This window comes from Oncorhynchus tshawytscha, linkage group LG10, assembly GCF_018296145.1.
Source record: "Oncorhynchus tshawytscha isolate Ot180627B linkage group LG10, Otsh_v2.0, whole genome shotgun sequence".
NCBI classification, from domain to species: Eukaryota; Metazoa; Chordata; class Actinopteri; order Salmoniformes; family Salmonidae; genus Oncorhynchus; species Oncorhynchus tshawytscha.
The window spans coordinates 72126529-72150064 of NC_056438.1; the positions used below are offsets into that span (position 1 = coordinate 72126529).

The following is a 23536-nucleotide window of genomic DNA, read 5'->3' on the forward strand; positions in this document are numbered from 1 at the left end:
ATATATATATTTCTCTCTTTTCTCTCTCTCTTTCTGTTTCTCTCGCTCTTTCTCTCTTTTTCTCTCTTTCTCTCGCTCTCTTTCTGTTTCTCTCGCTCTTTCTCTCACTCTCTCGCTCTCTGTTTCTCACTATCTCTTTAAAACTCAATCTCTTTCTCACTTTCTATTTCTCTCTCATTCTCTTTCTCTCTCTTTCTCTTTCTCTCACTCTCTTTCTCTGATTCTCTCGCTCTCTTTCTCTGTTTCTCTCGCTCTCTGTTTCTCTCTCTCTTTCTTTCTCTCTGTTTCTTCTCTCTCTGTCTCTCTCTCCCTGATCAGGTGAGGAGGATCCCTGTGTGACCAACCCGTGTGTACATGAAGGGAAGTGTCTACCTCAGGGCAAGGGCTACAGCTGTTACTGCCCACAGGGCTTCACAGGGGAGAACTGTGAGATCGGTGAGTTTACAACACACACACACACACACACACAAACGTTCCATCACCCTTTAGACAAGGGTTGGGAGGTTAGAGGTCAGCATCCTATCTTCCTTGTCTTACTGTTTACCAAACTCAATAGCAACTGTGTGAATCTGTGACTTTCTTCCTTAAGGTCAGCTTACTTGTCTAGCTCAGCCCTGACTCAGATTCACAACAAACCCTGCAGGGTCATCCCTCATTCAGTGCCTGAGAGACAGTGCCAGACACTAATCATATTTACCCGTCAGCTGTGATGAGAAGGTATCTGTCTGACTGGATACTCCTGGCTTCTAGAGCAGGGAGACTGAGAGATGGGCTTAGAGCATGATGGCGACACAAGCGTGTGTGTGTGTGTGTGTGTGTGTGTGTGTGTGTGTGTGCGTGCGTGCGGATTTGTTGTATATGTGGGATTATCTCTCTCAGGAGCCCTAACTCCTCTGCATTATGCATGAATGGATTACACATTCATAAGGAACAAAGGCATCATGTGTTTGGAGGGAATGTGTGTATGTATGCATGTGAGTTTATATGTTGCTCAAGGTTGACTTGGAGTCAGTGAGGAGTCACTCAAGGTCATGCTGGGGTGAAGTGATCACTTGAGACAGAAGACAGTGGTTGCCTATGAAATTGTAATGCAGAGACGAAGAAAAGAAGCCACTTTAGACTATTGGGATGCACCCCTAGAACTATTATGGAAGAAACTGACCACTCAGTTACTCATCAATTTCATCTATTTCTATGTGTACTAGTAACTGAGGCACAATATAATGTTTACAGTTGAATCTTACCCCAAAAGGTGATGTCACCTCTTTACATTTTGTAGCCTAGAACCTGTCAGGGAAATTGAAAGCTATGTTTGGCCATACATGCAGACCTAAGGGCTTATGGTACAAAGCCCCCATCAGAAGGTATTGACAGGGGCAATAGTCTGGATTGGATTTGTCTGAAACCAATGCTTGACTTGGACTGAAATAGGTGCCAGTACTCATTTTGGGGGCTGGTACTGTTTATATTTAGGTGCAGGAGCTCCACAATACATTGAGCTAATATTCTATAAGAGGAACAGGAGCTCAAGCAGTAGAACATTTGAGGTGCCGGTACCTTATCAACACTCAGAACATAGAATATAGTTTAGTTTGAATTGACTTTGAGAGCACAGTTTGGTGCCTTTCATCCTTGGAGTATAAATGAATGTTCTGAGTTGAACCGTTTATACAGTAGACAGTGTGTTTGGAACAGTTATTCATAATTGAGAAAAGAAGACGTGAGTCAGACTTGGGTCAGGATTCTCTGTTTTCTGAAATCTTCGATATTAAACCGTCACCGTTGACATTTGATAAATGTTTATTTTTTTCAAGAGACCTTCATTATTCAAGAGAATAAAGGAGTTGTTATTGTGATTTGTGAATGTGAAAAAAATATCTCTGTTGTGTTTTTGTGCGGTGTGAACAGATTTAAGGGGTCATAGTAAACCCTCTTGGTGTGTAACAAGGACAAGAGAGAGAGAAAGAGAGAGAGCAAGAGAGAGAAGCAGAGAGTGTGAGAGAGAGAGAGAGCAAGAGAGAGAAGCAGAGAGTGTGAGAGAGAGAGAGAGCAAGAGAGAGAGAAGCAGAGAGTGTGAGAGAGAGAGAGAGCAAGAGAGAGAGAAGCAGAGAGTGTGAGAGAGAGAAGCAGAGAGTGTGAGAGAGAGAGAGAGCAAGAGAGAGAAGCAGAGAGTGTGAGAGAGAGAAGCAGAGAGTGTGAGAGAGAGAGAGAAAGAGAGAGAGAAGCAGAGAGTGTGAGAGAGAGAAGCAGAGAGTGTGAGAGAGAGAGAGAGCAAGAGAGAGAAGCAGAGAGTGTGAGAGAGAGAGTGCTTGGCACAGGAATAATGAAATGAGTTGTTTGGTTCTGAAGTACTCTCATAGTGCTCTGATTCATGCAGCAAGAAGGAGAGGGACAAAGACAGACAAACAGAAAACACCCACACTAATCTCTAGTTGCCATGGTGAGAATAAAATGATCATCCTCCCTTACAAAAAAATTCCATTTAGCAGATGCTTTTGTTTTATCCAGAGCAACTTACAATTTGTGCATTCACTTTAAGATAGCTAGGTGGGACAACCACAGTCATAGTAATTAGACATGTTTAATCAATAAAACAGCTGTCAGCAAAGTCAGTGGTAGTGACATAGAGACAAGTGGTAGTGACATAAAGACAAGTGGTAGTGACATAAAGACAAGTGGTAGTGACATAAAGACAGGTGGTAGTGACATAAAGACAAGTGGTAGTGACATAAAGACAGGTGGTAGTGACATAAAGACAAGTGGTAGTGACATAGAGACAAGTGGTAGTGACATAAAGACAAGTGGTAGTGACATAAAGACAAGTGGTAGTGACATAAAGACAAGTGGTAGTGACATAAAGACAAGTGGTAGTGACATAAAGACAAGTGGTAGTGACATAAAGACAAGTGGTAGTGACATAAAGACAAGTGGTAGTGACATAAAGACAGGTGGTAGTGACATAGAGACAAGTGGTAGTGACATAAAGACAAGTGGTAGTGACATAGAGACAAGTGGTAGTGACATAAAGACAAGTGGTAGTGACATAAAGACAAGTGGTAGTGACATAGAGACAAGTAGTAGTGACATAAAGACAAGTGGTAGTGACATAAAGACAAGTGGTAGTGACATAGAGACAAGTGGTAGTGACATAAAGACAAGTGGTAGTGACATAAAGACAAGTGGTAGTGACATAGAGACAAGTAGTAGTGACATAAAGACAAGTGGTAGTGACATAAAGACAAGTGGTAGTGACATAAAGACAAGTGGTAGTGACATAGAGACAAGTGGTAGTGACATAAAGACAAGTGGTAGTGACAAAGACAAGTGGTAGTGGCATAAAGACAGGTGGTAGTGACATAAAGACAAGTGGTAGTGACATAAAGACAGGTGGTAGTGACATAAAGACAAGTGGTAGTGACATAGAGACAAGTGGTAGTGACATAAAGACAAGTGGTAGTGACATAAAGACAAGTGGTAGTGACATAAAGACAAGTGGTAGTGACATAAAGACAAGTGGTAGTGACATAAAGACAAGTGGTAGTGACATAAAGACAGGTGGTAGTGACATAAAGACAAGTGGTAGTGACATAAAGACAGGTGGTAGTGACATACATAAGACAAGTGGTAGTGACATAAAGACAAGTGGTAGTGACATAAAGACAAGTGGTAGTGACATAAAGACAAGTGGTAGTGACATAAAGACAAGTGGTAGTGACATAAAGACAAGTGGTAGTGACATAAAGACAGGTGGTAGTGACATAAAGACAAGTGGTAGTGACATAGAGACAAGTAGTAGTGACATAAAGACAAGTGGTAGTGACATAAAGACAAGTGGTAGTGATATAAAGACAAGTGTCAAGAGAGGTCTTTGTTAAATTAGTTGGATTTGGATACAGTTCCCTGGTGTTATGGATTGAGGTATTGTTCTACCCACAGGCCACTGCTTCGGTTGATGGAGATAGAAAACATCTTTCCTGTGTGTCACACCGATCAATCCGTTTAGGGAGAATGTCAGCGCTGCGGACGTTGTTCACTTTGCTCTGTCCTGACTACTAACTAGTCCAGATGGAATGTTTTCCACAAATCTCCCACTGACATCAAACGCTTGGGTCAAGGAAAAACTTCATCTCAGTTGATCCAGAACTAAAATCTTGAGTACCATTTATGTTACGTAGTCTGAGATTACAGAGAAAGGTCTGAATCATGCCTACAGAGGATGGGTTCTGTACACAGACTCTCTAAACTGTTTTGTGTGTTCTTCTGACAGACGTGGATGACTGCCAGTCCAACCCGTGTCTCAACGGAGGCACCTGCATCGACAAGATCGACTCATTCATCTGCCTCTGTCTGCCCAGCTACGCAGGAGACACCTGTGAGAAGGGTAAGAGAGTGTGTACACACTGGTCAACACACTACATAGCAGTGGAGGCTGCTGAGGGGTGGACGGATCATAATAACGGCTGGAACAGAGCAAATGGAATGGCATCAAACACCTGGAAACCATGTGATTTATTTGATACCATTCCAGCCATTCCGCTCCAGTCATTACCATGAGCCCGTCCTCCCCAATTAAGGTGCCACCAACCTCCTGTGCTACTTAGTCAATACACACAGCCTAAACAAAGAGAGATATAGATGATCACTTTTATCTGAAATACACAGAAATAAGTGGCATTTGCACCTCCAGATGATACAGTGGAATATCTTAACTGAGCTCCCACCCAAGTCATCCCCATGAAGTTAGTCCCTTGTGAAAATAAAGCTCTTGGTGTCCAAGTCTCCTTGGTCAGTGTTGTTATGTGTAGTATCAGCTGATGTATCAGAGGCTAAAGTCCCAGAGAGCACTATTTCACTGCAGTATCACTCACCGGCTATCAGGCAGTGTATCTGTCTGTACCTGTCACTATGCCGCAGAGAGCTGGCTGATGGATGTACACCGAAACACACACATACAGCCAAACTAGCACAGATACACACACTCTCAAATGAGCGCAAACACACACACCTCGCTGGATTCAGAGTCAGTCTGACAGCCCACACCTCCTCATCTGCCCCCCTCTGTGTGTGCAGAAACACTAATAGCAATGAGGGTTAATGAACCCATAACCCTTGGAGTTATTAATGAGACCTCATAATGTAGAGATAGGAACAGTGTGTGCTGAGAATGGAAATGGAGGATCCATGATTGCAGGTTTAATGGTTCATTCAGTCTCAATGTTATTAAAGTGTGGCCTTGCAGGTCCTGAGAGGCACAATACTGAATGACAGGTTGAGAGGGTGTAACAATAATCCTCTCTCCTTCCCTCCACCTCTCTCTCTCTTCTTCTCTCCACTCCTCTCTCTTCTTCTCTCCACTCCTCTCTCTCCTTCCCCCCACCTCTCTCTCTCTCTTCCCTCCACCTCTCTCTCTCTTCTTCTCTCCACTCCTCTCTCTCCTTCCCTCCACCTCTCTCTCTCTTCTTCTCTCCTTCCCTCCACCTCTCGCTCTCTTCTTCTCTCTACTCCTCTCTCTCCTTCCCTCCACCTCTCTCTCTCTTCTTCTCTCCACTCCTCTCTCTTCTTCTCTCCACTCCTCTCTCTCCTTCCCTCCACCTCTCTCTCTCCTTCCCTCCACCTCTCTCTCTCTTCTTCTCTCTACTCCTCTCTCTCCTTCCCTCCACCTCTCGCTCTCTTCTTCTCTCCACTCCTCTCTCTCCTTCCCTCCACCTCTCTCTCCTTCCCTCCACCTCTCTCTCTCTTCTTCTCTCCACTTCTCTCTCTCCTTCCCTCCACCTCTCTCTCTCTTCTTCTCTCCTCCACTTCTCTCTCTCCTTCCCTCCACCTCTCGCTCTCTTCTTCTCTCCACTCCTCTCTCTCCTTCCCTCCACCTCTCTCTCTCCTTCCCTCCACCTCTCTCTCTCCTTCCCTCCACCTCTCTCTCTCTTCCCTCCACCTCTCTCTCTCCTTCTCTCCACCTCTCTCACTCCTTCCCTCCACCTCTCTCTCTCTCTTCTCTCCACTCCTCTCTCTCCTTCCCTCCACCTCTCTCGCTCCTTCCCTCCACCTCTCTCTCTTCTTCTCTCCACTCCTCTCTCTCCTTCCCTCCACCTTTCTCTCTCTCCTTCCCTCCACCTCTCTCTCTCCTTCACTCCACCTCTCTCGCTCCTTCCCTCCACCTCTCTCTCTCTTCTTCTCTCTTCACTCCTCTCTCACACCTCTCTTTCTCTTCTTCTCTCCACTTCTCTCTCTCTTCCCTCTACCTCTCTCGCTCCTTCCCTCCACCTCTCTCTCTCTTCTTCTCTCCACTCCTCTGTTTCCTTCCCTCCACCTCTCTCTCTCTTCTTCTCTCCACTTCTCTCTCTCCTTCCCTCTACCTCTCTCTCTCCTTCCCTCCACCTCTCTCTCTCCTTCCCTCCACCTCTCTTCTTCTCTCCACTCCTCTCTCTCCTTCCCTTCACCTCTCTCTCTCTTCTTCTCTCCACTCCTCTCTCTCCGTCCCTCCACCTCTCTCTCTTCTTCTCTCCACTTCTCTCTCTGCTTCCCTCTACCTCTCTCTCTCTTCTTCTCTCCACTTCTCCCTCTCCTTCCCTCCACCTCTCTCTCTCTTCTTCTCTCCACTCCTCTCTCCTTCCCTCTACCTCTCTTTCTCTTCTTCTCTCCACTTCTCTCTCCTTCCCTCCACCTCTCTCTCTCTTCTTCTCTCCACTTCTCTCTCTCTTCCCTCCACCTCTCTCTTCCTTCCCTCCACCTCTCTCTCTCCTTCCCTCCACCTCTCTCTCTTCTCCTTCCCTCCACCTCTCTCTCTCTTCTTCTCTCCACTCCTCTCTCTCCTTCCCTCCACCTCTCTCTCCTTCCCTCCACCTCTCTCTCTCCTTCCCTCCACCTCTCTCTCTCTTCTTCTCTCCACTCCTCTCTCTCCTTCCCTCCACCTCCCTCTCTCCTTACCTCCACCTCTCTCTCTCCTTCCCTCCACCTCTCTCCTCCTTCCCTCCACCTCTCTCTCTCTTCTTCTCTCCACTCCTCTCTCTCCTTCCCTCCACCTCTCTCTCTCTTCTTCTCTCCACTTCTCTCTCTCCTTCCCTCTACCTCTCTCTCTCCTTCCCTCCACCTCTCTCTCTCCTTCCCTCCACCTCTCTCTCTCCTTCCCTCCACCTCTCTCTCTTCTTCTCTCCACTCCTCTCTCTCCTTCCCTTCACCTCTCTCTCTCTTCTTCTCTCCACTCCTCCCTCTCCTTCCCTCCACCTCGCTCTCTCTTCTTCTCTCCACTCCTCTCTCTTCTTCTCTCCACCCTCTCTCTCCTCCCCCACCTCTCTCTCTCTTCCTTCCCTCCACCTCTCTCTCTCTTCTTCTCTCCACTCCTCTCTCTCCTTCCCTCCACCTCTCTCTCTCTTCTTCTCTCCTTCCCTCCACCTCTCGCTCTCTTCTTCTCTCTCTCCTCTCTCTCCTTCCCTCCACCTCTCTCTCTCTTCTTCTCTCCACTCCTCTCTCTTCTTCTCTCCACTCCTCTCTCTCTCTTCCCTCCACCTCTCTCTCTCCTTCCCTCCACCTCTCTCTCTTCTTCTCTCTCTCTCCTCTCTCTCCTTCCCTCCACCTCTCGCTCTCTTCTTCTCTCTCCACTCCTCTCTCTCCTTCCCTCCACCTCTCTCTCTCTATCCTTCCTCCACCTCTCTCTCTCTTCTTCTCTCCACTTCTCTCTCTCCTTCCCTCCACCTCTCTCTCTCTTCTTCTCTCTCCACTTCTCTCTCTCCTTCCCTCCACCTCTCGCTCTCTTCTTCTCTCTCCACTCCTCTCTCTCTTCCCTCCACCTCTCTCTCTCCTTCCCTCCACCTCTCTCTCTCTTCTTCTCTCCCTCCTCTCTCTCCTTCCCTCCACCTCTCTCTCTCCTTCCCTCCACCTCTCTCTCTCCCTCCACCTTCCCTCCACCTCTCTCTCTCCTTCTCTCCACCTCTCTCACTCCTTCCCTCCACCTCTCTCTCTCTTCTTCTCTCCACTCCTCTCTCTCCTTCCCTCCACCTCTCTCGCTCCTTCCCTCCACCTCTCTCTCTTCTTCTCTCCACTCCTCTCTCTCCTTCCCTCCACCTTTCTCTCTCTCCTTCCCTCCACCTCTCTCTCTCCTTCACTCCCTCTCTCTCTCCTCCTTCCCTCCACCTCTCTCTCTCTTCTTCTCTCCACTCCTCTCTCCACCTCACACCTCTCTTTCTCTTCTTCTCTCCACTTCTCTCTCTCCTTCCCCTCTCCTCTCTCTTCTCCTTCCCTCCACCTCTCTCTCTCTTCTTCTCTCCACTCCTCTGTTTCCTCCTCCCTCCACCTCTCTCTCTTCTTCTTCTCTCCACTTCTCTCTCCCTTCCCCTCTACCTCTCTCTCTCCTTCCCTCCACCTCTCTCTCTCCTTCCCTCCACCTCTCTCTCTCCTTCCCTCCACCTCTCTCTTCTTCTCTCCACTCCTCTCTCTCCTTCCCTTCACCTCTCTCTCTCTTCTTCTCTCCACTCCCACCTCTCTCTCCGTCCCTCCACTCTCTCTTCTTCTTCTCTCCACTTCTCTCTCTGCTTCCCTCTACCTCTCTCTCTCTCTCTTCTTCTCTCCACTTCTCCCTCTCCTTCCCTCCACCTCTCTCTCTCTTCTTCTCTCCACTCCTCTCTCCTTCCCTCTACCTCTCTTTCTCTTCTTCTCTCCACTTCTCTCTCCTTCCCTCCACCTCTCTCTCTCTTCTTCTCTCCACTTCTCTCTCTCCTCCCTCCACCTCTCTCTCTTTCCCTCCACTCTCTCTCCTTCCCTCCACCTCTCTCTCTTCTTCTCTCCACTCCTCTCTCTCCTTCCCTCCACCTCTCTCTCTCCTTCCCTCCACCTCTCTCTTTCTCCTCCACCTCTCTCTCTTCTTCTCTCCACTCCTCTCTCTCCTTCCTCCACCTCCCTCTCTCTCCTTACCTCCACCTCTCTCTCTCCTTCCCTCCACCTCTCTCGCTCCTTCCCTCCACCTCTCTCTCTCTTCTTCTCTCCACTCCTCTCTCTCCTTCCCTCCACCTCTCTCTCTCTTCTTCTCTCCACTTCTCTCTCTCCTTCCCTCTACCTCTCTCTCTCCTTCCCTCCACCTCTCTCTCTCCTTCCCTCCACCTCTCTCTCTCCTTCCCTCCACCTCTCTCTCTTCTTCTCTCCACTCTCTCTCTCCTTCCCTTCACCTCTCTCTCTCTTCTTCTCTCCACTCCTCCCTCTCTTTCCTCCACCTCTCTCTCTCTTCTTCTCTCCACTTCTCTCTCTGCTTCCCTCTACCTCTCTCTCTCTTCTTCTCTCCACTTCTCCCTCTCCTTCCCTCCACCTCTCTCTCTCTCTTCTTCTCTCCACTCCTCTCTCTCCTTCCCTCTACCTCTCTTTCTCTTCTTCTCTCCACTTCTCTCTCTCCTTCCCTCCACCTCTCTCTCTCTCTTCTTCTCTCCACTTCTCTCTCTCCTTCCCTACACCTCTCTCCCTCTTCTTCTCTCCACTTCTCTCTCTCCTTCCCTCCACCTCTCTCTTTTCTTCTCTCCACTTCTCTCTCTCCTTCCCTCTACCTCTCTCTCTCTTCTTCTCTCCACTTCTCTCTCTCCTTCCCTTCACCTCTCTTCTTCTCTCTGTCACTGTTCCTCTTTTCCTCTATCGTCCTACTCTCCTTTCTCTCTTCATCACTTATCTTTTTCACTCAATCTTCTTCTCCCTTCCTTGCCTCCTTCATTTGTCTTTCTTTGCCCCCTCCCATCTTCCATACTCTAACCTATCTTTCCTATCCCTGTCTGCTTCCTCTATCTCACAATGCTCTCCTTTCTCATCTGCTCTCTCTAGATGTTGAGGGTTGTGAGCATGGATGGAGGAAGTTCCATGGCCACTGCTACAGGTACGTGAGAAAAAACGAACCTACCCTCTAACATTCAACTGTATCAGGGGTGTCAAACTAATTTCCCCCCGCGGGCCGCATTCGTTCTTCACCGAGCTCCGGAGGGCCACACTTAAAATGGATCTGGCCCGCGGGTCTTAAGTTTGAGACGTCATCTATCATCTATTTTTAGCCTTGGTAGCTGAGGGATGAAGGAATCCTGCATTGAGCAACAGAAATGTAAAGGTCATTTTCTATTGAGCCGACGTACGCAACATTTATGATGAATGCAGAACATTGCCTTTACATTTAAATCATGCTGTAATTCTGAATATTGGATTGAATATTGCCCTACTATTGATCTAACAAAAACCTGTTTTCTTCACTTCAGGTACTTCTCTCACAGACACACCTGGGAGGATGCAGAGAAGGACTGCAGAGAGCAGAGCGCCCACCTCAGCAGTATCACCTCGGTCATCGAGCAGGAGTTCATCAATGGGCTGGGCCATGATAACGCCTGGATCGGCCTGAATGATCGTACAGTGGAGGAGGACTTCCAGTGGACTGACACCAATGACCTGGTGACGTTCTATATTTCTCTCTGTCAATAACAGCTCATGTTATACTGCATTGTATGTGATATATACCTGTACTTGAACCTCAAAGTTGGAACACTTTGTGTGTAACGTGTGTCTTTGTACAACAGATGATATATACACGCCATTTAGTAGACACTTTTATCCAAAGCAACAGTCATTCATACATTTTAAGTATGGGTGCTCCCAGGAATTGAACCCACTATATTGGCGTAGCAAGGGCCATGAGCTACAGAGGAGCAAACATAGGATCCCATGTATAAACAGCTGAGTATTACTTTATAATAGATTTAAAGCCAAGATTAATACAATGTGACATACTGTAAGTGTGTTGTATTGTGTAGGTGTATGAGAACTGGAGGGAGAGCCAGCCTGATAACTTCTTTGCGGGCGGAGAGGACTGTGTGGTGACCATCGCCCATGAGGAGGGCAAGTGGAACGACGTGCCCTGCAACTATAACCTGCCCTACATCTGCAAAAAAGGCACAGGTAGGATCACAGGACTTAATAACTTCTTATGGCTGCAGGGGCAGTATTGAATAGCTTGGATGAAAGGTGCCCAGAGGTGCCCAGAGTAAACGGCATGCTCCTCAGTCCCGGTTGCTAATATATTCATATTATTATTAGTATTGGATAGAAAACACTCTGAAGTTTATAAAACTGTTTGAATGATGTATGTGAGTATAACAGAACTCATATGGCAGGCAAAAACCTGAGAAGAAATCCAAACAGGAAGTGGGAAATCTGAGGTTGGTCGATTTTCAACCCAGCCCCTATTGAATACACAGTGGGATAATGGTTATGTTGCACTTCCTAAGGCTTCTACTAGATGTCAACCGTCTTTAGAAACTTGTTTGAGGATTCTACTGTGAAGTGGCACCGAATGAGAAGGGAACGAGTCAGGTCTGCCATGAGCTGACCATGCTCTGACCATGCGAGTTCACATGTGAGGGAGCTCTGTTCCATCGCTCGTATGAAGACAATGGAATTCTCTGGTTGGAACATTATTGATGTTTTATGTTAAAAACATCCTAAAGATTGATTCCATACATCATTTGACATGTTTCTACGGACAGGAACTTTCTGACATTTCGTCTGCAACTAGGGAACGCGCTTCATGAGTTTGGATTTGTTTACCAAACGTGCTAACAAAAGTAGCTCTTTGGACATGAATGATGGACATTATCGAACTAAATCAAACATTTAATGTGGAATTGGGAATCCTGGGAGTGCATTCTGATGAAGATCATCAAAAGTAAGTGAATATTTATAATGCTATTTATGACTTCTGTTGTCTACCCAATATGGAGGATATCTTTTGGGATGCTTTGTTGTCTGAAAGCTGTACTCAGATTATTGCATGGTTTGCTTTTTCCGTAAGGTTTTTTTGAAATCTGACACAGCGGTTGCATTAAGGAGAAGTATATCTATATTTCCATGTCTAACAATTGTATTTTCATCGACATTTATAATGTGTATTTCTGTAAAATGATGTGGCTCTCTGCAATATCACCGGATGTTTTTGGAACTAGTGAACGTAGCGCGCCAATATATACTGAGATTTTTTAAATATAAATATGCACTTTATCGAACAAAACAAACATGTATTGTGTAAGTCCTGTGAGTGTCATCTGATGAAGATCATCAAAGGTTAGTGATTCATTTTATCTCTATTTGTGCTTCATGTGACTCCTCTCTTTGGCTGGAAAAATGGCTGTGTTTTTCTGTGACTTGGCTCTGACCTAACATAATCGTTTGTGGTGCTTTCGCTGTAAAGCCTATTTGAAATCGGACACTTTGGTGGGATTAACAACAAGATTACCTTTAAAATGGTATAAGATACATGTATGTTTGAGGAATTTTAATTATGAGATTTCTGTTGTTTGAATTTGGCGCTCTGCACTTTCACTGGCTGTTGTCATATCAATCCCGTTAACGGGATTGCAGCCCTAAGAAGTTTTAACATAGCCATGGTGCAACCAGCTCCATGTCTTCAGAAAGGAGCAGGTAGGATCACAGGACTTAACATAGCCATGGTACAGGTAAAACAATAAGAATGCATTTACAATAGCGTCCTTTAAACTGGGCTGTGGCTAGAAACAGGATGTCATGTTCATTTGGAGGAACAAAGTCATCATGGCAAATAAGGATTTTGGAAATAGTGTTTCATATGACTTTCCAATTTACTCTACGAAGCCTTGTATCCTCTGGGGATTGCTCTGTTTTGTCAATAGAATGTCTGGCGAGGAAACACGCACACTTGACATCAGAGTGTAAGAGCATAATGACAGTTTTATCAACTCAAGTTGCCAAAATAAATATTGCCTTTTGATGAAACATGTCAATCACAGTGTTTAGTTCAACAGGTTATTTATTATTGACTAGTGGGAAACACATTGTCAAGACAGACAGACAGACAGACAGACAGACAGACAGACAGACAGACAGACAGACAGACAGACAGACAGACAGACAGACAGACAGACAGACAGACAGACAGACAGACAGACAGACAGACAGACAGACAGAGTGCTATTTCAAAAGCACTGATATTCCCCTAGATACAACCCAATCAATATGCAGGCTGTCAAACCTCAATAGGCACAATGCACTCTCATATTTTCCTCTATGAAGTGTGAAAAGAGAATAAAGCTTCAACATTGCTGACACAACAAACAGAAGTCTGAATCACATTTACAGTTTTTCACAATTGTTAACGCACGTTTGCTGAAACTACATCTCAGGTAGTCAAAACACAAAACAGTTAGCCAGTTTCCCCAGTGGGCAGTGTTGTATGGTCCAAGGGTGGCATGGAGCTGGAGGTCCCCATTGTGGCTCATAGCTGCGCATATGGTGACATTTCTCCCACGCTGGCCAGGTACAGTACCTCAGTGATGGCGCGTTGACCAATGATGTACCTTCCTCTCCTCCTCGTCTTTGCTAAATCCAGCCTCATCTATGAGTATGAGTTCCTGGGGGATGGGACTTGCATCCAACTCCATGATTCTCTGAAATGACAGTAAATACTTTAATTGCTATAGTAAAGTTCACTGGCAACATCAATGAGTCTCTAATGTTTCAAGAGTGTAATACTACTACATTGCTTACTTACACATATTCATACCGTTTATCATTCACTCTTTGGGAATTCCTTTCAAATGGGACTCTGTAGATTTGCTTCATCCAGAGATTTGTTTCTTAAGGATGTGGCATATGGTTGGTCACCTCCCTCTGACATACTGTAGGTAACTCTGGGTCTTTCCTGTAGCGGTCCTTATGAGAGCCAGTTTCAGCGCTTGATGATTGTAGCTTCAACCCAGAGTTACCTATGCTGCAGAGGATAAGTTAATTAGAGTTAACTGTACCTCAGATTGCAGCCCCAAAAAATGCTTTAATATGGTCCACCATTGTCGCTCAAATTTCATCAGAGATTACTCTCCTTGTTCTTGGTCTTCCTCCACCTCTACAGTACCTCTACCGCTACCTCTACCACCTCCACCTCTACAGTACCTCTAACTCTACCTCCACCTCTACAGTACCTCCACCTCTACCTCTACAGTACCTCTACCTCCACCTCTACAGTACCTCTACAGTACCTCTAACTCTACCTCTACAATACCTCTACAGTACCTCTACCTCCACCTGTACAGTTCCTCCTCCTCTACCTTTACAGTACCTCCACCTCTACAGTTCCTCCACCTCTAACTCTACAGTACCTCCACCTCCACCTCTACAGTACCTCCACCTCAACCTCTACCTCCAGCTCTACAGCACCTCTACAGTTCCTCCACCTCTACCTTTACAGTACCTCCACCTCCACCTCTACACCTACAGTACCTCTACATCTACAGTACCTCTACAGTAATTGTACATCTACAGTACCTCTACAACAGTAATTCTACATCTACAGTACCTCTACAGTACCTCTACCTCTACAGTACCTCTACCTCTACAGTATCTCTACCTCTACAGTAACTCCCCTCTACATCCACCTCCACAGTTCCTCTACAGTACCTCTACCTCCACCTCTACCTCCTCAGGACCTCTACCTCCACCTGTACAGTTCCTCCTCCTCTACCTTTACAGTACCTCCACCTCTACAGTTCCTCCACCTCTAACTCTACAGTACCTCCACCTTTACAGTTCCTCGACCTCTACAGTACCCCCACCTCCACGTCTACAGTACCTCCACCTCCACCTCCACCTCTACCTTTACAGTACATCTACCTCTATAGTACCTCCACCTCTACCTCCATAGTACCTCTACCTCTATAGTACCTCCATCTCTACCTCCACAGTACCTCTACCTCTGCCTCTACAGTACCTCTACCTCTACACTACCTCCACTTCTACCTCTATAGTACCTCTACCTCTACAGTACCTCCACCTCTACCTTTACAGTACATCTACCTCTATAGTACCTCCACCTCTACCTCCACAGTACCTCTACCTCTACAGTACCTCTACCTCTACACTACCTCCACCTCTACCTCCATAGTACCTCTACCTTTACAGTACCTCCACCTCTACCTTTTACAGTACCTCCACTTCTACCTCTACAGTACCTCTACCTCTACACTACCTCCACTTCTACCTCTACAGAACCTCTACCTCTACAGTTCCTCCACTTCTACCTCTACAGTTCCTACACCTCTTCAGTACCTCCACCTCCACCTCCACCTCTACCTCTACAGTACCTCTACCTCTACAGTTCCTCCACCTCTATCTCTACAGTACCTCTACCTCTACCTCTACCTCTACAGTATCTCTACCTCCACCTCTACAGTTCCTCCACCTCTACCTCTACAGTACCTCTACCTCTACCTCTACAGTATCTCTACCTCCACCTCTAAGGTGCTTCCACCTCCACCTCTACCTCTACAGTACCTCTACCTCTACAATACATCCACCTCCACCTCTACCCCTACCTCTACAGTACCTCCACTTCTACCTCTACAGTACCTCTACCTCTACAGTACATCCACCTCCACCTCTACCCCTACCTCTACAGTGCCTCCAACTCCACCTCTACATTTACAGTTCCTCCACCTCCACCTCTACCTTTACAGTACCTCCACTTCTACCTCTGCAGTATCTCTACCTCTACAGTTCCTCCACCTCTACCTCTACAGTACCTCCACCTCCACCTCCACCTCTACCTCTACCTCTACATATCCTCCACCTCCACGGTTCCTCTACAGTACCTCTACCTCCACCTCTACCTCTACAGTATCTCCTCCTCCACCTCTACAGTTCCTCCACCTCTACCTCTACAGTATCTCCACCTCCACCTCTACAGTACCTCCACCTCTCCTTCTACATCTACAGTACCTCTACCTCTACAGTACCTCTACCTCCACAGTTCCTCCACCTCTACCTCTACAGTACCTCTACCTCCACCTCTACAGTTCCTCTACCTATACAGAACCTCTACCTCCACCTCTACCTCTACAGTATCTCTTCCTCCACCTCTACAGTTCCTCCACCTCCACCTCTACAGTACCTCCATCTCCACCTCTACCTTTACAGTACCTCTACCTCTACACTACCTCCACTTCTACCTCTACAGTACCTCTACCTCTACAGTTCCTCCACTTCTACCTCTACAGTTCCTCCACCTCTACAGTACCTCCACCTCCACCTCGACCTCTATCTCTACAGTCCCTCCACCTCTACTTCTACAGTACCTCTACTTCTATATTACCTCCACCTCTCCCTCTACAGTACCTCCACAGTACCTCTACCTCTATAGTACCTCCACCTCTACCTTTATAGTACCTCCAACTCCACCTCTACATTACCTCCACCTCTACCTCTACAGTACCTCCAACTCCACCTCTACATTACCTCCACCTCTACCTCTACAGTTCCTCCACCTCTAACCAAATCTACAGTACCTCCACCTCCACCTCTACCACTACAGAACCCCCACCACCTCCCCTCCACCTCTACAGTACTCCCTATCTCTACAGTACACTACAGTACCTCTACCACTACAGTACCTCCACCTCCACCTCTACACCTCCGCTACAACTCCCCTCTACAGTACCTCTACAGTACCTCCACCTCAACCTCTACAGTACCTCTACCTCTACTGTACCTCCACCTCCACCTCTACCTCTACAGTACCTCTACAGTACCTCCACCTCTACCTCTATAGTACCGCCACCTCTACCTCAACAGTACCTCTACCTCCACCTCTACCACTACAGTACCTCCACCTCTACCTCTACGGTACCTCCACCTCTACCTCTATAGTACCACCACCTCTACCTCAACAGTACCTCTACCTCCACCTCTACCACTACAGTACCTCCACTTATACCTCTACAGTACCTCTACCTCTACAGTACCACTACCTCCACCTCTACCTCATCAGTACCTGCTTCTCCACCTCTACCTCTATAGTACCTATACCTCTACGGTACCTCCACCTTCACCTCTACCTCTACAGTACCTCCACCTCCCCCTCTCTACCTCCACCTACCTGTACCTCCACCTCTACCTCTACAGTACCTCCACCTCTACCTCTACAGTACCTCTACAGTACCTCTACCTCTACAGTACCTCTACAATACCTCCACCTCTACCACTACAGTACCTCCACCTCTACCTCTACGGTACCTCCACCTCTACCTCTATAGTACCACCACCTCTACCTCAACAGTACCTCTACCTCCACCTCTACCACTACAGTACCTCCACTTATACCTCTACAGTACCTCTACCTCTACAGTACCACTACCTCCACCTCTACCTCATCAGTACCTGCTTCTCCACCTCTACCTCTATAGTACCTATACCTCTACGGTACCTCCACCTTCACCTCTACCTCTACAGTACCTCCACCTCCCCCTCTACCTTTACTGTACCTCCACCTCTACCTCTACAGTACCTCCACCTCTACCTCTACAGTACCTCTACAGTACCTCTACCTCTACAGTACCTCTACAATACCTCTACCTCTACCTCCACCTCTACCTCTACAGTACCTCCACCTCTACCTCTACAGTACCTCTACAGTACTTCCACCTCTACCACTACATTACCTCCACCTCTACCTCTACGGTACCTCCACCTCTACCTCTATAGTACCACCACCTCTACCTCAACAGTACCTCTACCTCCACCTCTACCACTACAGTACCTCCACTTATACCTCTACAGTACCTCTACCTCTACAGTACCACTACCTCCACCTCTACCTCATCAGTACCTACTTCTCCACCTCTACCTCTATAGTACCTATACCTCTACGGTACCTCCACCTTCACCTCTACCTCTACAGTACCTCCACCTCCCCCTCTACCTTTACTGTACCTCCACCGCTACCTCTACAGTACCTCCACCTCTACCTCTACAGTACCTCTACAGTACCTCTACCTCTACAGTACCTCTACAATACCTCTACCTCTACCTCCACCTCTACCTCTACAGTACCTCCACCTCTACCTCTACAGTACCTCTACAGTACTTCCACCTCTACCTCTACAGTACCTCTACGTCTACCTCTACCTCTACAGTACCTCCACCTCTACCTCTACAGTACCTCTACAGTATCTCTATCTCTACCTCTACAGTACCTCTACAATACCTCTACCTCTACCTCCACCTCTACCTCTACAGTACCTCTACAGTACTTCCACCTCTACCTCTACAGTACCTCTACCTCTACAGTACCTCTACAGTACCTTTACCTCTACAGTACTTCCACCTCCTCTCTACCTCTACCTCTACAGTACCTTACACCTCTATGTCTACCTCTACAGTACCTCCACCTCCATCTCTACCTCTTCCTCTACAGTACCTCTACCTCTACAGTACCTCTACGTCTACTGTACCTCTACCTCTACAGTACCTCTACAGTACCTTTACCTCTACAGTACTTCCACCTCCATCTCTACCTCTTCCTCTACAGTACCTCAACCTCTACAGTACCTCCACCTCCATCTCTACCTCTTCCTCTACAGTACCTCAACCTCTACAGTACCTCTACAGTACCTTTACCTCTACAGTACTTCCACCTCCATCTCTACCTCTTCCTCTACAGTACCTCAACCTCTACAGTACCTCCACCTCTACCTTTACAGTACCTCCACCTCTACCTCTGCAGTACCTGTACCTCCTCCTCTACAGTACCTCCACCTCTACCACTACGTCTACCTCTACAGTACCTCCACCTCCTCTCTACCTCTGCAGTACCTCCACCTCCATCTCTACCTCTTCCTCTACAGTACCTCCACCTCTACCTCTACAGTACCTCCACCTCTACCTCTGCAGTACCTGTACCTCCACCTCTACCTCTACAGTACCTCTAACTCCACCTCCACCTCTACAGTACCTCTACCTCCACCTCCACCTTTACCTCCACCTGCCAAGTTTGCTTACATTGTTCCCCAAACACAGGAGTACTCACCTGTGTCCTTTTTATCCATGAGTTACAGGTTTGGTGTATGGCTCTACTAAATGAGTTACAGGTTTGGGGTAGGGCTCTACTAAATGAGTTACAGGTTTGGTGTATGGCTCTACTAAATGAGTTACAGGTTTGGGGTAGGGCTCTACTAAATGAGTTACAGGTTTGGTGTATGGCTCTACTAAATGAGTTACAGGTTTGGGGTAGGGCTCTACTAAATGAGTTACAGATTTGGTGTATAGTTCTACTAAATGAGTAACAGATTTTGTGTATGGCTCTACTAAATGAGTTACAGGTTTGGCTGAATATTCCTCATGGGCCAGTGTGTAATTGGGAAAAACTGTAATATTTCAAACTTCCAGTTGATCTAAACAGAAACCTTTGTCTCTTTCTGTTGCCGTTTTATCTCACCCCACATGTTCACTTGGACTGCAAAGCTAACATTTGCGATCTTGTTTAAAGCTGGCATTAAATTGCCAGTGACTGTCTTGCCCTCAGATCTATTCTCTGAAATCCCACCATGCATTTCTGTGTCAGGTGCCCTGATGTAACTGTGACACTGGAATGAGACCCAGAGCAAGGATTTATGGGATAGCCTGAAGCCTAGCTCCTTGAAGAGGCAGGGAGGGAAGGAGGGAAGAGGGAGGGAGAGAGATTATCGGAGCTGCCTTGGCTCTATATTGCTTCACAGAGCACTGCGCCATCTGCAGAGCACCGTGCCATCTGCAGAGCACCTGTCCTCGCGTATAAGATTCAGTAGCAAGTGTTTCACCTATGGAAAAAAAAGAAATTGCAAGCCAGACACCCTAGATACAGTACACACTGTATCTTCTTCGATGTTGCTCAACACTGACTGAATTGACTTAATTGTTCATCTTGTCCCGTCTGACAGTGCTGTGTGGAACCCCGCCCGCTGTGGAGAATGCCCATCTGATTGGCCGTCGGCGGTCCCATTATGACATCCATGCGGTGGTGCGTTATCAGTGTGCCGAAGGTTTCTACCAGCGCCACATCCCCACCGCGCGTTGCCGGGCCGATGGCACCTGGGACCGGCCCAAGATCATCTGCACAAAGTGTGAGTGACAAACAGCAGATTTTTTTTTTAAATGTGTTGTCTTATGCAACCTTTCTTCGGATAACAAACCTTTATTCACCCAGGTAGGCTTTTCTGTATAAACATTCATGTATTCCTTCTAGTATGGGCTGAATAAGAAACAGAATGGTAAATGTTGTCACTGCACCAATTAAACAGAGATTGGTAAATGTTGTTACTGCACCACTTTTGAGGTGTGTTCCCCTCCCTCAGCTCGGCGATCCCACCGGTACCGCCGCAACCACCGCCACGGCCAGCGCCGGGAGCGTAGGAACCACAGGAGATACGGAGGAGAGGCACACATGGAGAGGGGAGAGGACACACACAGCCAATACTGAACCAAATACTACACCTCCCACAATGCTCTGCGCCTGACCGCTGACCTATCCTGGGGCTGAGGGGATCAACCCCTCACAATGGACAGTAGTTGACATCTGAACGTTCTCTTTTCCTGACCTATTTCAGTCTCTCTCTTTGGATTGAAATCTCACTTGAGATACTGTATGTGTGCAAAACTTTAACTTTCATGCAAATGACCGATTGACATCAGTGCAAAAAAGGTTCTGTGTTACGCACCCATAGCTCATGTTTGGATTTGTCCTTGTTTTTGGTTGATTTTGTTTAACCCATGTCCATTACTTACAATAGTAATAGTCTCTCTCTTGCTAACACGGTCACTAATACTGTAACTTAGAAACAGCAAATCCTTGGCATGTCTATGAATAACCTATTCTCACTGTCGAAACATAAATACAGTGATGTGATAAATACAGTGTGTGTGTGTGTGTGTGTGTGTGTGTGTGTGTGTGTGTGTGTGTGTGTGTGTGTGTGTGTGTGTGTGTGTGTGTGTGTGTGTGTGTGTGTGTGTGTGTGTGTGTGTGTGTGTGTGTGTGTGTCTGTTCATGCGTGTGTATGTGTGTGAGAGAAAGTGTGTTTTTATAAGTTTGAAGCTTGTTCTACATCTCAGAACATCCTAATGTTTGTGTTCTGTTTATAAAGCACAGATTTAATTAATACGTTAGCTAGTTAGCTTTCAGTCCCAATTAACCCAGAGCTTTTGTCTGTATCCTGTACTTGTTATGTTCCCTTAGGGCTCCTGAATAGTAGGGCTGTTTTATTATTCAACTTATGTGCCATTTTTTTATATTTGCTAACTTTTCATGTCACGTCACTATTTATTATGGACTAGTTAATATATGTTGATTTTGTTTGTTTACATAATCCAACAAGGCAATGTAATACCTGTTTTCTTTAATGTTCCATTCTCTTACAATCAAAATGTGGTAAACAAAAAACAAGTTAACCCTTTGATTGCCTGTACTGTACTGTAAATACTGTGGTTTTTGTTTGTTTGTTATTGACTGACACCTGATTGATACCTGACCCGTGTCCAGCCATGTGTTTCCCATCGGCATCTCAACTAATATTCTAAAACAGCCCCATCGATCTAAATGGAATAAAATAGGATAGATTGAAGTACTACGGACTGAGACAAAACATTCCCATGATATCTACTCGATCGCCAATAGACCCAGTCTTTGCACGGCTCCAATATGTGATGGGTAGGATGCCATGAATCTGGTCCTTGATTGGTCGTCACCCCTTTTTTGGTGTTGTTATGATGTCCTGTCCAGCTGTTGTGTTCCATTCTTAATAAAGCTAAAAAAACAAACAAATGAACGACGACAGTGTGTCTGGTCAGTTTTGTGATTGAAGCTGGACTCTAGCTCTAGTATTTCTATTTCTTTGTACGTTTCTACCACATTGCTGAGCTATGACACTGAAGACTGACAGCAGCTTGTAGCTAACCCATGCCTCCTAAACCAGCATCCAGGAACAAAACAAAGCATTTTAACATCATCTACTAATTTACCAGCTCTGTTGTTCACCTCACTTCATTCTCCGCCCAGAGAAAGTCCATTCTGGCCAATAGTTTTCATTCTGTCGGGAACAAACAGGACATTTTCTCCTCTCTTTGGTCTCTGTTTTGAATGGATTGTGGAGGGAAAATACATGTAAGAATGGACCCTATAGAGGAAAATACATCTAAAAGAATCAACCCAATAAAAGAAAGTTAATCTAAAGGAATTGGTCCATTGGTCCAATACCACCACTGCTAGACGACCACTGCTAGTTTAATCTCACTTTGGGTTGTCGCCTCTTGGCTCAGTTGGCTCTGAGACCTGACCCCCTTCTCTGTCACTGTGATTCACTGGGATAAAAACTGTGGAGCACAGAGAGAGGTTTTGAGAGTAAAAAGAAGGCAATATTTATTTAAACTACGGTTGGAAAAATTGCTTGACTCTGTTGAAATCAGGTGACAGTGATTGCCGTACAGGTGAACCATAGACATTAAAACCAGAGCTGAACATGTGGGAAGAGAGAGCACGCTGGGCTTTTACTTTCCAGACGTCAAACTTAGTTCAAAACAGAAGTCTGAAATCATGTACAGTGGGGCAAAAAAGTATTTAGTCAGCCACCAATTGTGCAACTTCTCCCACTTAAAAAGATGAGAGAGGCCTATAATTTTCATCATAGGTACACTTCAACTATGACAGACAAAATGAGAAAAAAATCCAGAAAATCACATTGTAGGATTTTTAATGAATTTATTTGCAAATTATGCTGGAAAATAAGTATTTGGTCACCTACAAACAAGCAAGATTTCTGTCTCTCACAGACCTGTAGCTTCTTCTTTAAGAAGCTCCTCTGTCTTCCACTCGTTACCTGTATTAATGGCACCTGTTTGAACCTGTTATCAGTATAAAAGACACCTGTCCACAACCTCAAACAGTCACACCTCAAACTCCACTATGGCCAAGACCAAAGAGCTGTCAAAGGACACCAGAAACATAATTGTAAACCTGCACCAGGGTGGGAAGACTGAATCTGCAGTAGCTAAACAGCTTGGTTTGAAGAAATAAACTGTGGGAGCAATTATTAGGAAATGAAAGACATAAAAGACCACTGATAATCTCCCTCGATCTGGGGCTCCATGCAAGATCTCACCCCGTGGGGTCAAAATGATCACAAGATCGGTGAGCAAAAATCCCAGAACCACACGGGGGGACCTCGTGAATGACCTGCAGAGAGCTGGGACCAAAGTAACAAAGCCTACCATCAGTAACACACTACGCCACCAGGGACTCAAATCCTGCAGTGCCAGACGTGTCCCCCTGCTTAAGCCAGTACATGTCCAGGCCCGTCTGAAGTTTGCTAGACAGCATTTGGATGATCCAGAAGAAGATTGGGAGAATGTCATATGGTCAGATGAAACCAAAATATAACTTTTTGGTAAAAACTCAACTCGTCGTGTTTTGAGGACAAAGAATGCTGAGTTGCATCCAAAGAACGCCATACCTACTGTGAAGCATGGGGGTGGAAACATCATGCTTTGGGGCTATTTTTCTGCAAAGGGACCAGGACGACTGATCCGTGTAAAGGAAAGAATGAATGGGGCCATGTATCGTGAGATTTTGAGTGAAAACCTCCTTCCATCAGCAAGGGCATTGAAGATGAAACATGGCTGGGTCTTTCAGCATGACAAGGATCCCAAACACACCGCCCGGGCAACGAAGGAGTGGCTTCGTAAGAAGCATTTCAAGGTCCTG

The 23536-nt window shown here is 46.2% G+C and overlaps 1 protein-coding gene across 2 annotated transcripts in view; it reads left to right on the forward strand.

Moving 5' to 3' along the window:
• Positions 1-21605, forward strand: part of LOC112236664 (neurocan core protein) — a 131201-nt gene extending 109596 nt beyond the window's left edge. The window contains exons 14-20 of one of the 2 annotated variants that reach the window (XM_042328999.1): positions 319-435; positions 4268-4381; positions 9793-9844; positions 10215-10404; positions 10764-10908; positions 19725-19907; positions 20139-21605. In XM_042328999.1, coding sequence (XP_042184933.1) covers positions 319-435; positions 4268-4381; positions 9793-9844; positions 10215-10404; positions 10764-10908; positions 19725-19907; positions 20139-20263 — 926 coding nt within the window. In that variant the 3' untranslated portion in view covers positions 20264-21605. The remainder of the gene's footprint in view (positions 1-318; positions 436-4267; positions 4382-9792; positions 9845-10214; positions 10405-10763; positions 10909-19724; positions 19908-20138) is intronic. The other variant, XM_042329000.1, reaches the window with a different exon arrangement.
• Positions 21606-23536: the final 1931 nt, after the last annotated feature.